This window comes from Myodes glareolus, chromosome 7, assembly GCF_982192425.1.
Source record: "Myodes glareolus chromosome 7, mMyoGla1.1, whole genome shotgun sequence".
Lineage (NCBI taxonomy): Eukaryota > Metazoa > Chordata > Mammalia > Rodentia > Cricetidae > Myodes > Myodes glareolus.
The window spans coordinates 88,857,781-88,875,407 of record NC_142032.1 but is presented as its reverse complement, the minus strand read 5'-3'; the positions used below and the strand labels follow the sequence as shown (position 1 = coordinate 88,875,407).

Sequence of the window (17,627 nt, the reverse complement as noted above, 5' to 3'; positions counted from 1 at the left end):
ATTTACATTAACTGTGTAGTTGGATCATTCTTTTTGCCAAATTAAAATCTGAATTAGCTCACATTACAGCTTAATTTCCTAATGTGTTTTCAGGGATCTAAATTAACCTAGGGCATTTACAAAGAATTATTTAAAATTTCAGTAGCTCTGTAGTGCTTTTGTGTTCGTCTCTCAGAAAAGTTCCTGTGACTATAAATAGTCCCTGCAGCTAATTTTTTAATATATATTTTAAATCAAACAATTGCAAGTACTTTAGAATGGAAACATGGAGAGTCTTCTTTTGCTCTCCAGGGCCCCTGCCCTCAGAGTCCCATGCCACACCACAGGCTTCTATGTGGCTTTCTGGGTGTGGGTGCTCTTGTGGTTTATATTCTGGTCTCTATTCATGTTTAAAATTAATTTTTGTGAAGAGCAAGCATACATTATAATTATGTTTTACATGCTATGCTATATGCAATTTATTTTTCATGTTTAAAGTGATGTCTTGTTACAATCTTTGCTACATATATTTATGGAATGTCTATTTTAAGACCATATCCCTCCACACTGAACCCAGTATTTCCATCTCTGGCTTGGAACTCTAGGATAGCCAGTGACTTGAAAGTTAAGCAACTTGTTTTCATTTTGTCTCATTTATTCTACCATCAAAGAGCTGCAGATAATAATCATTTCAGAAATATGGATATGAGTATGTGATTTAAAGGTTCAATGTTAAGATCTACATTATTGCATTCTGAAGCAAAATCATCAGCAAATGTCAGATTCTGTTTTGCCACTGGGAGGGCAGAGAGAACCTGCTTTCAATGACATTATTGAAAATACACGACGGAGTCTGGTAACAGAACATTCTCTCCCGTGGTTAGCATGTGACCTCACTGAGGCTTTATTTCTCCATCTATAAAAAGATGGCCATATACTATGGGATGCCAATCAACAAACGTGCCAGAAAACAGCAGTAGAGGAGGAAGGGCAAGAGGGAGAACAGGGACAGAGATCAGGGACATGCACAGAGGTGACCATGCACCAAGCATTACACCAGGCACCTGCAGGGCATTAGCCCACTCAGCCACTGATGCCACTAGGAGGATGGGCTAGACTACTCAGACTTTACAAACAGGGAGGTGAAAATCAAAACAATGAAAAGCATCTTCCCAAGGCCATCTAGGAAGGAAAGAATTTGAGTCTAATTTATTGGACTACAAATCTCCACCTCCCTTTCTACCAAATGAGCAGAGGAAAAATCATTTGTATGTTAATGTAGTGATGGTCTATGTTGTTGTTGTTGGTTTTGGTTTGTTTGGCATTAATATGAAACAAGCGCTCTGTCCCATCTGTGTTGCAATGCACTTTATATTTAGAATAGGACATGTTCTGGGGAAACAAGATTACATCCACTATGAATGTCAAAATTATCTGATGTACTAAACTAAATTGCTTCTTTTTGCCCTTAATTCAAAGGATATTTAAACTAGTCTCTTCCTTCGTGCATATTGAAATCAGAGCGCTTTATATGCTGTTTGGTTCATATTCTCTACACTGCCTTCATTTGGGGTTTGCTAAACTTCTAAAATGTCTGAGTTTAGAGTTTTTGTCAAGTTAAAGAAATGTTCAGTTATTATTTCTTCAAACATAAACCCAATTCTTTCCTCTAGTTGCACGTGCTAGACGAACCCTTTGCCATTCCGGGACTGTCTCTCCTGTGTTTCATTTTGCAGAGTTCTGTCCTGTGACATCACTCTCATGGCTTTTTTTTCCGTACAGGTGTAGGAACTGCCACTAATTCCGTCTAAAGTGCTGCACTTACCACTTGTAGGCAATTAGTTACATTTTCTGTGCCTTGTCTTACTATATTGATGTTTTCTTCAATTTTCTTGAAAATATGGAGTTTATAACACCTTTTCAGTTTTAATATCTCTAACTTATTATTTATAACTCACAATTAATGTCAAATGCTCTCTTTTATAATCATGATAGAGGGACAGGGTTGGGTTTACTTTTGAGGTTAAAGACCCACCCTCCAGACAGGATCTGATTATTAGGCAGTGCTCTTCAGACATCGATGCTAAGATCCTGGGACAGCAATTTCTGAAATAAGTGAATTCAGGACTGGTCCACTTTACTATGGCAGCCTCCCTGAGTTGAAAGTTCAGAGGTTATAAATTTTAATGTAGACAGAACTTTTGAGGTAGGGGACCAGCAAGGTCAGATCTGCAGAGAAAGAGAGAGAATGCTACGGAGCTGCAGGTTTAGTTGAGTGCTGATCAGTAAATGCGTTTGAGGAGGCAACTTGAGTCTGGGGAGAGTGAAGAAGAGAGTAGGCAAATGACTGCACATTCATGAAGGACTGAGAATGGCTTATTCTCCCAAGAACACAGGGCAACGGTCCCTTGATGCACATACAGTGTATTAAGTAAATTAGGTTCAGGAAGTTCTGCCTCATCATGGGGATACACTACCTTGAGATTCTTGGTTGTTTTGAACCTGACTAACAAATATGAAAAGTATACCCAAAGAGGATCCAGGGGTTCTGTGTCTCGGAATAGATTTCTGATATTTAAAGAGATGCAAACACTTTAACAGTCAACACTGTGGAATTCAAAATGTGTTTATCTATTTAATAATGATGGGCTTACACAGAAACATGAAAATACGAAAAAAGAAGAGAAAAATCCAACCTCAAAATGGACCCGGATGATAGAGCCAGCAGATAAGAAAAAAAAAAAAAACAAAAAAACAGAGGTGGCTAAGATGCAGTCAAATCACTCTACTAAAGGCTGGAAAATATTGACAAAGACCATGTCACCAGTCTAAAATATATAATCTGAGAAAACATTTTTGTTCTTTCTATGTAAGGATCATGAAATTTTGAGACATTTTTGACAGGGTTAATTATATGCCCCTCCACCCAGTCTAAGATAACACAAATTGCTTGTCAGGGGAGAGGCTGCAGGGACAGAGTATGCCTTGCTAGGTTGAGAAGTTTTTGCTGTATGTAGAGCTGATGGGTGATACTCACTGTCCAGCTCAATAATTCTGAACCTTTCTCATTGTGGAACTATGTAACCAGACACTTCCATCCCCACAATGAAACTACTTCTGCTCCTTCATGACCACTGTGAGGATCCCCACTACCACCACCATTTATAGAATGCTCATTACATGATAGAGAACATATGGCCTCATGTAAGGCCCATAATATTATCAACTCCCAGATTACAGTGACAGACTTTTAACAGATGAAACCCTGTGTTTATCTCATTCCCTTCAGCAAACATTGCCCTGCCATATTTCACTATACAATGTGTGACCATACTCTATAGAGGGAAAACGGCTATAGTGAGGACCACAACGAACCTGAGTGAAGAAATCTCCTCAGTTAGTAGACTGAGTTTACTTTCAGAAGTTCTTCAGTAATAGGAATATTCAATTTAAATGCTCACTTTATGTCTTGGTTTATACATTTCTGCTCACATACATAATATATGATCTAAGAATTATAAGAAATGGGTCCTTTGTTACTAACATAAAATACTGTCAAGTCAAACCATACAGAACTCTCATGCCTAAGCATTTGCATGTGGTCAAGTGAGTAATAAAATCTGTTGGCCCGCAGAGTTGGAATGGTAAAGCAGATAGAAACTTGACTTTAGCCAGGGAACATTTACTCATCCAGTAAAGGCTCGGTTTGGTCCCGTTCCAGTTGGCCAACTTAAATTACAAAATGACTTTTTCATGTTAAAATATTTAATACCCAAATAGCCCAAGTTGCTGGCGTTTCACATACTCCTTCTCTGACAACTATGAAGAGACTTAGTCCTTGGGTTGGGCTGCTTGCTGTGCTGATTCAGATTCACAAATAAGCTTTTGGGATATAAAACAGTCTATTTCTACAAACTTACAATTCCTGTGTTAATTGTGACAGCTCAGGATTTCTAACAATTAAGTGTAATTTCACCCTGTTTCTCTAGAGAATCATTAAGTTCATATTTGTGAATGGAGCACAGACAGGTCGCCTGGAGGATGCTCATGTTTTTAGTCTTCAATACTTGGCATCCATCATTTTTGCAGACTTTCTGAAATCTCAATATTGCTCTCTGAGATTTACTAAAATAAACCAGCTTGAGTGACTGCGGAGCGCCCAGTAGTGATATCAGTTGCTCCCATTGGTTTGCTGTGTGAAGATTCAATAATTGCCCAAACTCCCTACATGCAGTACTTCTGCAAAATTACAACCATGCATTCACACTCAGCACACCTCTCCAAGTTCACAGTCAATTCACATACAGCAACTGCTTCTCCAAACTGTGTGAATTTATTAATTCAATATAGGGAGCAGAAACAATCCCCTCAAGCAACTTGTACTGTGTAGGGACCAGATTTGAAGTGTCTGATCATAGCCCTTGGCACCAACTACCCCCGCCCCCAGGGGACCAGTTTGGGGACACTGAAAATCAGTGAAGAAAATCACGTATCAACACTCTGCCCATAACTGTGAAAGTCCATTTATCCTGTCTAATGACATGGTCCAAAGCGCCACCAGCCATTGATATTCCTCAGCACCTCTTTGCAGCCAGTTCTGAAGGACAGAGCTCCACAAAACTATGCCAAGTCCAGTATTAGATCCCCTTTGATCCGCTCTGAACACAGGGATTCTAGGTCACACTCTGATACGCTGAGTGGGTTCCCCACCTGTTTAAGGAATGTGGATAAGTGTTGCAGGTCTGTGACAAAGACTGACAATAAAAACACAGCCATTCCTGCCAGTGAACACTAAATGAAATCCAGACTCTGAAGGGAGAGATTTTTGAGGAGTGGGTTTTGGAGTTAGGGCAGGATCTCACAATATAGCACTATTGTTATCAAAAGGCAAGCACCTGTTTCTCAGTGCTCACTCACGGCGTTCCCCATAAAGAGGGCTGCTTACTCCCAGCATAGCCTGCTTCACCACCTTCCTTACAAAGCTATTTTCCAAGCCATTTCCATAATCCTGCAAAGCAAGTACCTTAACTTGAGTTACAGGGCTGGTCCCTCTCTTTTCATTTTTCATCCCAGTAGGTGAGACCGCCCCTGCTGTGTTTGGTGGCTGTGGAGTTGATGGCATCTTTGCTCCAGGTGACACCTGCATGCTGGCCAGCTGAGCGGCATAGAGCTGCTGCAAAACAGAGAAGGCGACCATCGGTCTCATTAAACGCGGCTGGGACAGGCTCAGGAAAACTTACCTTGCTGCCAGATAGCATCTCTCGCAACCCTGCAATTCCTCTCTCACTTTTTTAAAGGAGGAAAATAAGAAAAATCAAGTAACTCAGAAAGGAAGAGGACTAGAATGAGAAACATGGTACTGTAAGTGTTCCAGCAATGACACCATGGGCTGGGACAAGACTAGTCTCCCGAGAACTCAGTTCCTTCAATTGTACTAAAAGGAGTTTGGCACAGCAGTCTCTGAGATCCCTTCTAAGAGCCTGAAATCACTATATAATGAATGCTCTTTAATATCTGGCATGTCCACTTGTGAACTAAGAAACCAAACCGAAATTCCCTGAGTGTCCTTGATCTTCCCATACTTCTCTGGGGATGCAGATCTTTGAAGATCGGTGCTGCCCCTAAGCCCCTAGAGTCTACCAGCATCCACTTCCCTCTCAGTCTTCTCTCTTGGCAGTATTTAGCGACCACTGGCAGGGTATAGCCAGATTGGAAGCCATAGGAACAAAAAAAATCAAGCTTCTTTTCCTGGCCCCAGTGCTGAACGAGATAACCTAGTGTCCCCTTTACGGCTAGAACAGCTCAGCTGGTGTCCCCCCAAGTTCTCTTTTGGCTTGGGACTCTAGGCTTATCTCCCTCTGTTTCAGCTGCTGTCTCTTGGGTCCTTTCTAAGTATTTGCTATCTTGCTGTCTTATTCACCCTCTGCTCCCTCTTCCAAGTGCTCCTCTTCTGGAGACAAAGGAAACAGACAATCTGATACTATTCATCTTCAAATGATCAACAGTAAGTATATTGAATTAAATGAATGTAGACTCAAGATTGAAATATGGGCCAATATCACTATTAGATAATTTTAACTTTTATCAAAATAATGTTATTCATGATTTAATAAATTCAATATTACTTTAAGGCCTTTAAATAAAAAGAAAATCACAACATGGTCACCTTAAATAAAGTAAAGCCTCTACAACCATACCTGATCACCTTGGCCTCCCCACACTGCCCTCCCCACCTCACTCCTACTTGGAGGAGACTGTTCCCTCTCAACTTGGTTGACTTTTCTTACTTATCACTTCATTTGTATACGTTTATATGCTATTCTGTCCTTATTCGCTGACCTCACAGCGGATGAAAGCTTAGCTTTCTACATCGCCAGCTATATATGCCTTCATGTATCCCTCTAATTGCTTAGTGTTAATGTCAGAGATTCTAAGATAGTCTTACTGTTCATTCTACTTTGGCACCATTCGTAGCTGAGCTATGCCAAGAGCTATATTTCATTCTCCTCTTCTAGCCCCCTTTCTCTGGTACTAGGATTGAAGTTAGGTCCTCAGGCTTGCTAGGTAATACCACTTAGCCATATCCCCAGACTTCTTTTAATATTTTATTTTGAGACAGGCTATCATCACAAAGCTGTCCAGGCTAGACTTGAACTCACTCTGAAAGTCAGACATACCTTGAACTTGGGACCTGCCTGTCTCAGCCTCCCAAGTAGTTGGGATTATGTGGATTAAATTCAGCAGTAACTCTTCTCTTTAGCTCTTTGTTAGATTTAATATTTGTATTGTTTATCATTTTATCTCTCATTTATCTCTTTCTGGTTTCTATAACGATCACTGGGAATCCAGACTCTCCCAAAGACCAAGAAAACTCAATCCAATGCAGTTGAATATATGGCTAATCTCTGTATACATTTCCCACCTCTTAGAGATGCCTTCTAGAATTCTCTACACTTTTGCTCCAGCTTTTCATTAGACCAGTGTTACACAGAATTCCCCTTTGTCTCTCCTATGTTTGATTCCATTTTCTGTCAGCTATGGCTTCCTGTTTCTTAGTTAATTGTCATATTTTTGATAGTATATACCCTCCAGGAGATACCTGAGAAAAGTGCCCGTGAGGTTAGTATTTTAGGAACAAATGACTCAGGAAACTTATTATTATTATATTCCCTTGATACAGAATTCTAAGTTTAAAATGATTCCCAGAATTCCAAGGACAATGACTTACTGTCCTTTTACTCTTATTGTCAAGAAAGTCTGATGTCATTCTGATCTCAGATTCTTTGCATGAAATCAGTTTTCACTTGAGACAGCATTGCCTTCTTTCCTGTATACTAAGTGCAGAGATTGCCTCCTGAGGGCTGTCTGCCTGTTGACTTTGAACTCACTGGTCTGGAGCCTAGCTCTTCCAATGCATAAAACCATGTGCTTCAACTCTAGGAAGCACTCTGAGGCTCCCCATCAACTCACACTAATAAATGTTTGACATCCTCATGAACCCTTTGGTTTTAGTTTTTCCTTCTATCCCACACTCTTAAATGTTTTATTCTACTCTATGACAGATTATTTCCATCAACTTATTCTAAGACTTCTATGGACTTTCCACTTTTGTTCTCTGACTGCTTCTCTTTATAGCATCTTGCTCACTGTTCTGTTGAGTAATAATAATGAATGGTTTTGGATTTGTGTTTATTTTCTGATCTCTGCACTGTTCTCTCTCTCTTTTCTTTTAATCTTTTGAGCTCTTTCTCTTATAGTTTTTGGTTGTGAGCCTAGCCCTTAGTGAATGAGCCATCTCTCCAGCCCTTGAACTCTTTCTCACTGAAGGATTTCTAAAGTCTCTGGTGATCATTGACGAACGTAAGTGACATCACCAGAAGCTGACTGGGAAGTCTAACTGTAGAGGGAGAATTAGTGAATGACAGGCTTCATTATAAAATTATGATGTCGAAAGTAGACTTTTTACCCTAGAGAATCCAAAGTGTCAACACTCACATATTGTTTCTCTTACACTGGGCCATTTTATTTGTTCTTAAATGGATACCCTCAAATTCTCATCTCGGCTTGAAGATTCATTCAAATGCCATTATTATTAGGACTGATGTTCCAAAATAAAAAAACCTATGAATACAGCTTCTCAAGAGATCAACTTTTCAGTCCCTTGCTTGGGCTGCATGCTGCTAATGAATGGTGGGGGGAATCAGTAGCCTTACCACGCATCACGTTGAGGGGCCATCTTTATTGATTTCAATCAGTCATTTTGTCGACTATTCACCTCTTATCTCTGCCTTCAATGGCATATCACCCTTTTTTTTCTGATAGCAGTTATAACTCAAATATTAATTTCTCATGCCCCCAAACTTTTACCAGCTCTCTTTCTACTTGTACTCAAAGGCTGCTACATCTAATCCTTAACTGTCCCTGTACTAGGACTTGTGTGGTAATAAATGAATGTGTTAATTTGCCATGGTTAACCCATAGTCAGATATCACAGTCTTAACAATGTTGGTGCCTAAAAACATCATTCAAATATTTTCTTTTCTTCTTATAATCAAGATTAAGCCAATACCTTGATGGTCAGATTTCTATCACAATAGAAAGCTTCCTAGTTCATCATCTACAGAAAAAAAGAGCTCAAACTTAGCCATATTAGTAGAAGAGAAAAAACAGGTGATTTGTATATAATTTCCAGCATTACGATCATTCAGATGGACAAATAAAAAAAATTACAGTAATCAAAAACAGACCTTTCAGCACATGTAATTAAATGAAAGCTTAATAAAGAATAATTTGCAGGAGCCAGATGTGCCTATGTCATGATTGCTGCTTTCTTTGGAACAATTTTTCTAATATAACAAGCCTCTAAAGGAATTAAAGTTTCTTAATTCTATATGCAATGACTCAGTGGCAAGAAAAATTCACAAGTAAGAGTCAAACTGCTGTAATTTAGCCAAAGGAAAGGCTGCAGTTTCGTTTCTTTTTCACTTTAATGGATCTTTTTCTTTTGAAATTCAGCAAGGCTGAACATGCAGCTCAGTTGGCAGAGTGCTCGCCTAGCATGCACAAAGCCTGGGGTTCCTTCCTAACACTGCATAAACTAGGCATATTAGCAGAATGTCTGTCATCCCAGGGCTTGGGAAGTAGAGGCAAAAAGATCAAGAGTTCAAGGTTCATGCACATCAGGTTTGAGGTCAGCCTGAACTACATGAGACCGTAGCTCAAAATAAATAAATAAACAAATCAAAACAAGTTGGTAGGACACAGGAAACAACTTCTCTGGACCTTCTGCTTGGATTAAGCCAGCAAAGCAAAGTTTGATACCAAAAGACATGGGTAGGGGCAGCTACAAATAGAAAATGCATTGGCTAATTTTGGGAGCTATAAATCAAAACTGGATATTAAAGAGCCATAAAGTCTTAAAGATACGAGTTCTTACAAACAATCTAGGCCTCATCAAAAAAAGGCCTATTTTGTTTTACTCAATCTCGGATCTTTCAGAGAGCTACAACTAATAGGAAAAAAAATTTTTGGAAATAAGTCTATATTCTAAATATCTGACTCAATTAAATGACCTTCAGATTTACTGGAAAACATAATTAATTTTTAGAAATAAGGTAGTGTTAATTGCTTTCTCTGAAGTTCTAATAACCATTTCATACCCATATCCAATAAGTTCTACTTAAATGTGACAAGAACCCATACACTCATCCTGCTCAGACCCGGTTCTTGTGAGCTGTGATTCCTAGAGCACTGGAGCCAGGGAAAAGAGCCACTGAGTGAAGTGGACAGCAGGATGCAGTAAGGCTCAGTATAACAAGCTTTGAGACAAAACCCAGAAAATGGAATACAACAAAAAGAAAGCAGGCAGCCATGGAAATCAGTTTATCACATTCTACCCAATGAAGCATAGTCATTTAGCTGGAATTATCACCTTCAAATCGGAGACTTTAGATTTGATTTAGATAATAAGAATGCCATTTATCAAATAGGCATATATTTACAAAGCAATTTCATAGTTCACTTTCTAAGCTGCTGTCTGCTGAATGCATTCTGCATGCACAGCTCTGCACTGGGAGTGGAGCATCCAAAGGCCCAAGCATTCGGCCCTGGCGGTGTGAAATGGAGCTCTCCAACCTTTGACTGGCAGCATCCCTGCGGTGGCCATCACTTCTGAAGCTTGTGTTGGTCAAGCATGTGGTGCTTCCTATCCTTGACAGACTGGAAACTTCCTGAAGACATGAGAGATCTATTTCTTGTTGAATGCCTGACACTAATGACGGCAGCTTAGGAGTAACAAGTACCTGAGTTTTGAATTGACATGCTACATAAATCACTGAAGAGCTGTTGCAAATGAGACAAAGTCACACTCAGCTATATTTATTATATTTCATAAAAATAATAATGTTGGATTCTAAAACATATAAAACCAAGGGTATATACACTCAGTCTTTGCTAAGTTACATTGTTTCACATGAGTAGTGGGGGAGGAAAGGGAAAAGCAGGAAAATGAAATTTAAGTCACAGTGGTATGGACGAGTCTCAAAAGAATCTATTACTTTATATACCAACCTAAGAATTGATTAAAACATAAATTTTAAAAATTATTTTGTTTAACAAAAATGTCCATTTTAAAGCTGGCTTTATAAAAAACAACGAGAACAAACAAGCAAAAACTAAAGTCATTTGGTAGCGTATTTCCTAGGCGCTAAAGGACGACTAGCCGCACTGATGTGCTGCCGAAGTCGGCCACACAGAGAGCAGGGGCACAACTAAGGAACCGCGCCAGACCCTCCTTTTTCATATATTTACAAAGTCTCTAACGTTTTCTGATATTGTGTCTTTTGGGGGGAGATAAAAAATACTAGTTATTCTAATGATACAGCTCTAGTTAGAAAATCTCTTTGCAGACTAGAGGGTTCGGAAGGAAAGGGTCAGACTCTGATTATGTAGCTCATATGGTTTATAAGAGTTTCATTCCATGCAGGGTTCTCAGGCCAGAGTTCACAGTCTAGGAATGACTGTGAACCACACACAGCTGAGGGCTGAGAAATTAGCAATACAGAAAAGTGGGCCACAGGTTGAATAAAAGTCCCATAAATATTTCAACTTGGTGAAGAATTTTTGATAAATGCAGATTTTTTTCCATTGCAATTTTGTAAACTGCTTGGTGATTTTTTGGAAGGATAGTGAAATACTTTTTCAGCCACAATATGTACAAAAGATAAGCACATAAAATTTAACCTACTTGAACTTTTCAAAATTATAAAAGCACATACATTTTATAGTGTATTAAGAAATTAATTTTTTAACTTTATTGTTAAAACTGCTCCATCCTTACTAGCAGAGGTTTAAACATCATACTTAGCATTGAAACTTGGGTAAGTAGAACAGTGACACACAGAGCCTTGAAGGGGCATACTGCTTAAACTAGCTTGACGGCTTCATTCTACTGATTAAGCAAGGTTCAAAGGAGCTGAATTATTTCCCAAGGCCACACTGTGTAGTCCTGGAGCCAGAGGAACCTCTTAGCTCTCATCTATTACCAGAATGTTCCTGGAAGTAGACACTGGCTATGTGATCAATCCTTGCACCTTCCAAACACATTTCCAGCATCGATTAATTGTTCATTGACCTAACTTTTTTCCATACTTATTAATTAAGCCTTGTACTATGCATCAGAAATGCATCAACAAGACCCTCAGAAACAACACCTGATTTCATAAGATACTAATACAACATAGTTGCCTAGACAGTCTTGTAAAGTTACAGTTAGAAACCACTGAGAAACACAAGCAGAGGATTTCAAGAAACTCCCTAACAGAGGCACTGGAAACTTCTGGAGGATCAGCACAGCTTCTCCAAGGAAGACATGTTTTCTGAAGTAAAAAAGGCTCCCAGGGAGAAAGATTGACAGGAAGCCTTCTAGAAGGAAAAACATCGAGTATTCTAGCTCTGGGGTGGAAACAATGGCAAACTGTGGTAGAACTTAAAGACCACCGTGTCAGGGCTGCCCAGTGCAGGTAGGGTGACAGGCTGGTGGAACAGGTGGGTGCAGGTTTACCTTGGTCCATTTGTAACCCCCACTGCCACCACAAGAAAACATGAGTGGTGTGACGGAATAAAAGAAATGCATTTCTCACAGCTCTGAAGTCAGGGATGCCCAAGGCCAAAGCACAGAAGGACTCCACACATGGTAGGGACCTGCTTACTTCTAGAAGATTATCTTCTCACTCTGCCTTTCATGGTAAAAACAAGTAAGCGCTCTCTTTGGGACTCCTTTTATGAGGGCTCCATAAGCATGAGCCAATCACTTCCTGTAGGTTGGTTTTCTGACATCATCGTGTGGGGATTAAGGTTTTCAGCATATGACTTTCAGAGGGAACATAAATAGGCAGCCCAGTGCCAGGCTACATTAATAATCCTAGAATTTATCTTTAAAGACAGGGACTTAGAAAGAGAAGTCAGCGTCTTTTCCATGTGATTACTAACCATTCATCAACCTTTAACATAAATGGATTAAGAAAGTCCTCTGAGGAGTGCTCAAACCTACAAACTACACACCTCTAGCGGAGCTCTGGATCTCAGGACCAGCCTGAAGGAGGTCTTTCTCATCTCTGTGTCCTAGTGATGCCTTCAAACGCAAGTCTGTGCAGAATCCACACAAGACAGTGACTTCTACCAGTCTAACTCAGTCTTACGGCAAATGCTTGAGAGCCTTGTAGGACATACACTGACTGACGTACTTTGTTAGAGTCATGCTACCGCCCTTGTGCTTGGGAAGAGAGCCTTGCTTTGTACCCAGAACTGCTCAAATGATGCCAAATCATAATGAGTGGCAACATGATGAATCTACATTTATCATATTGTAAAAAAATTCTGTATCATGTAAGATCTCCAGTAGAGAAGACCACAGAGAGGGGGCACAAGGCTTTTTTCAATCACGGTCATATCATTTTCACGTAACTATTCTGCCCAGCACCTAGAGATCTCTACCATTCATTCACAAGGTAATTCAGCAACTACATACTGAATACTAAACTAAGGTACAGGCTAGATATTTGAATTTATTGCTTTATTTAATCTTCATTATAATTATATAGGAAAAATAGTTATCTGTGATATCCAGTTTCACCTTTAATTTCTTCTTTTATAATCAAATTGTTTTAAATATTTAAACAGTGAGTTGCAGTGAAACCCATAACTGGTTCTTAGCCAAAAGACAAGGATCATTGTCCAAGGAGAAGATAGATTTTGATGTGCCCACTGGTCTGGGTTCTCAAGCAGCCAACTACACCTCTAGATAGCTGATACTACTCCTTTATAAATGGCATTCCACAGTCCCCAAATAGTGAGAGAGAAGTTAACAGTACCACCAGTCAGCATCATCTAGACAAATCCCTCTTCAACCAATCTAAGCCTCACTAAAAGACCTAGAACCCCTTAGTTCAACATACTGATAGATCAGAGAGCAGAACCATGCAGAATGTTGGTAGAAACAGGGGACTCAATACACAGGGTAAACGATCCCAAGTATATTCCAAAAAAAATGGGAAATCAACACAAAAATCACAGCACAACTTTATACATTCTGAATTCTCTTTGGAGCAGAGTCTCCTTGCATGTCATCTAATAAGGAAAAAGAGTGCCCTGCCCATGTCTGTGTCAGAAGAAAAGGAAAATTCTCCTTCAAGCATATGCTGCCTACTGGTAGCTAATGATGAAAGGAAGGGAAGGCATACACTGTCCAACAAAACCACATACCACCATTATTAGCAATAGATTCAAGTCTCACTTGCATATTTATGCCATTAATACCTAGAGCCCAGGCCAAGTGCAGACCCGGGTTAACAGATTTCACCCTGGTGTATCACACAATGCTCAAGAGGACAACAGAAGTGGGAAGTAACAAGTGGGGTACGAGAGGGAAGCATCCTGAAGGAAGTGACATTATTTACCTGGCCGATTCCCCAAGCCTAGCTCAGTGCTCCAGGCATCCCCTGGGTTCCTCTGCCTACCCAGGAAACCATGCTGTAAAACTGGACAAGTTCAGCTGTGAAGAGGTGGAAACAGAGGCAGGCAATTAAGAAACCTGATTTAGTGCTTGTTTAGCAGAGAGGAAAATATGTCAGTAGCAGTCATTTCTGACTGAAGGAGGGGCAAAGGGAGAGTTTAAAAATAATTACTTGAAAGGTTTACAAATACTTGTACTTCTCATAAACCTTCAATGTCAACAGAATGATCCAGGAAATACCGCTGTGGTTTTCTGGAAGGACAGAAATGAAGTCCCTGTTTTCAACACAGAAGGAACTTGTGTGTGGCTAGTCCATTAATATTTGAGGCCAAAGAAGCCTGCCAGTGGGGATAGAAGGTGAGAGAAGGAATAGAGGGGGTCAGGCAGCTTTCATTCTATGTACTGAGTTCATTGCCAAGTCAGCCTTGCCTTGCTGCTTACTTTTATCCTACACTCTTTCCCTTTATCTTTTTCCATTTTTAATTAAACTACAATTACATCATTTCCTCCCTTAATCCCTTCAACTCCTTCCATAACTTTCCCCTAGCTCCCTTTCAAATTCATAGCCTCTTTTTCTTCAATCATTATTGAAGCGTGTGTGTGTGTGTGTGTGTGTGTGTGTGTGTATGTGAATAAATACAAACATACAACTTGCTGATTCCATTTAGTGTTTCTTGTCTGTATATGGTTTTCAGGGCTGATCACTTAGTATTGAACAACCATTTAATGGGCTCACCCCTGTAGGGTGTGACCAAATTTCCTTCTCTTAGTAGTCATGAACTGCCTGCCACTCTTCACCTAGGGGTGGAGCCCATGAGATCTCCCCCATTCACATTGGTATGTCACAATTCTAGCTGCCTCTGCATCTCAAAACAAAATGTGGTTCTCTGGGAAATCTGTCCTCCTGTCTGCCCCACCACATGTGTCCTCAAGCCTCATACACTTGTGGACTTCTCTTTATTCTCTCCATGTCTTTCTCTTACACAAAATTTCCAGCTTTTCAAGAAGAGAATGACTAGGTCTTCTTTAATCTACCTTCCTAGTATTCAAGACACTGTCTGGCATTTAACAGCAGCCCTGCTCACACTTGGCCATCAAACCCCTTTCGTTTCCATTTGGTGTTGGCTTCTTGGACCTGCAACCACTTCTGCCAACAGCCTTTTCTCCATTTCCCTTTTCCTCTCTGCACTGGCTAACTTTGTGTGTCAACTCGACACACAGTTATCAGAGGAAGGAGCCTCAGCAGAGGAAATGCCTCCTTTAGATCTAGCTACAAGGCATTTTCTCATTTAGTGATGAATGGGGCGGGCCCAGTCCATGGTGGGTTGTGCCGTCTCTGGCCTGGTGGTCCTCGGTTCTATAAGAAGGTGAGCTGAGCAAGCCATGGGAAGAAAGCCAGTGAGCAGCACTCCTCCATGGCCTCTACATTAGCTCCTGTCTCCGGGATCCTGCCTGTTTGAGTTCCTGTCCTGACTTCCTTCAGTAATAAACAGCAATGCTGAAATGTAAGCCAAAATCCTTTTTCCCTCCCAACTTGCTTTCTTGGTCATGGTGTTTCATTGCAGAAATAGAAACCCTAAGACATGCCCCAAAAGGAATCTCAAATACAGAGGCCATCTTTGTTTCTGTCTTACTGAAGTTCTGGACATGCAGGTTCATTCTTACACAGAAACACTGGGCAGTGTGATATTAGCACGGTCATTGTGAGTATCATCCTCTGGCCCGTCCTCTGCACACCTGAGCAAATCTCAAGTCCAGAGTATAAAAGTGGTCTGCTTAAAAACACCAGCTGTCAAGCAGCAGGAAGAATAAAATCCAGACTCGGGTTCATGGTCTTCCCCAACCACCTTCAATTGCGCTTGTGCTTCCATGTCCTCTGTTCCCTTAGGGAATGGGCTGCAGACAGAATTTGTACATTTCATCAGAGATAATTTTATCCTGAAAATACTTGAGAGTTAATCTGTGGATATCGAAGAATAATTTATTTTAGAGAACGTTTTTTAATATTTGTTTTTAAATGTACATATTTAAAAGTGCCACCACAGTAATTAGGTTAAAGTAATTATAATCATGTTAAGGTATTTTCAGATTTTTAAAACTAAAGCTTATGCAATTATAGATAAAGGGGTAAAACTGTGTCTCGGGTAAGAGTAGACCTGAGACTTTACTTGGTCTTTCTATAATAGCCCAAAGCAAAATAGAACAAGTAAGTTACTGTAAGGCACTGGAAAGCAGGGCTTGTTGCACTTGATTCACTACTTCCTGCAGGCAACTGAGGAAGGTCAACAGAGGAGAGAGAATGCAAAGAGCAGCCCCACTGGAGTCCTCCTGCCTGCTTCTCAAGCATTCAGTAACTTGCTTCTCTGACTTGACTCCCAACAAACGGGGCAGGCTAAGTGTTGGGTGTGGAGGAGAGGAGAGACCATAAGAAGGAAAGGGGATACAAGAGGAGCTCAGGACACCTTTGAAAAACCAGATTCCATCGGATGACAGAACTTCCAATGCTTTGCTACAACAATAATCAACTGAGATACATTCTCCCATCGCACAGGATACATTGGGCTACATATGCTGTGTGGTACAATTGCTAAGAATAAGCAAAGCACACCCCCATCTCTTCTCTTTTCTTTCATGAAGCTAAAGAAAATATATCAACATACAATGCCTTATTTACAAAATAAAATCAAGTCACTAAAACAACTGGTGAGTCCATTCTCAAAGCAAGATATTCAAAGAGGAAGCCACCATTTTAGAAGCAAGTCACTCCATGCCCATTTCCAAGGGCTGAGCAGGCACTGCTGAGAGATCCATTTCTCTGAACACAGTAATGCCCCTGTGGCTTTCTAATCACAAAGCCAGAGTTCATGAGCAAAACCCCAGGCTCGTGCATCTCGACTCCATCAAGAGGATAGAAAGACTCATTCATGAGTCAGAAGTTTGGGTTTGAAACATAAACATTAATTCTCACACACATGGATCTGTATTTTTTAGCACATGTGTTGTTTAGTATAAATGTGAGTTTACTAATATTTGAGCATGCAGTTTCTTTGCCAACATACAATAAAGTCATTCATCCTATAATCCATTCATCCAAAAACGATTTCTTGTGTGTGTAGCTCTATGGGTACTAGTAGATTTTAGAAAAACACAAGTGAGGAGTGCTCTGGTAGGGAGGGACAGGGAATAGACAGACAAATAAGTATCCATCTGGACAATTCTACTGTGTTGCTTACTATGAAATATAAAAAAACTGGGTGTGTCAGCATGCTTGGTGGTTATAGTATTGAATAGGAAGAAAAGGAAAACTCAAGAGAACTAAATGAAATGAGGGATACTGGGGCACAGAACTTAGTCAGAGACAATATGTGGATGGCAGGCCTGTGACAAAGGTGCCCTTAGGAATCAAAGAATCCAGGGTGGTAGGAGTAAGTTGCACCAGGCACCAGAGAAAGGGGAATGTGTCAGACAGACAGAAGGACACATCCTGTGGGTCTTACATATTATGAAATGGACTTTGGATCCCACACTGCATTTCTGGGTTTCTAGGAAATACCATGTTAAAACAACATGGCTGGCCTGCAAATTCTCAGTAGTACCAACATGGGAATCTGGAGAGAGGCCAGGTTGCCTTGCCTGG

At 40.3% G+C, this 17,627-nt stretch overlaps 1 protein-coding gene across 17 annotated transcripts in view; it reads right to left on the bottom strand.

Annotated features, from left to right (window-relative positions):
• Positions 1 to 17,627, bottom strand: part of Sox6 (SRY-box transcription factor 6) — a 546,519-nt gene that overhangs the window by 75,403 nt on the left and 453,489 nt on the right. For all 17 annotated transcript variants that reach the window (XM_085692949.2, XM_085692958.2, XM_085692951.2 and 14 more), the window contains one exon: positions 5,003 to 5,152. In XM_085692949.2, the coding sequence (XP_085549075.1) occupies positions 5,003 to 5,152 (150 nt within the window). The remainder of the gene's footprint in view (positions 1 to 5,002; positions 5,153 to 17,627) is intronic.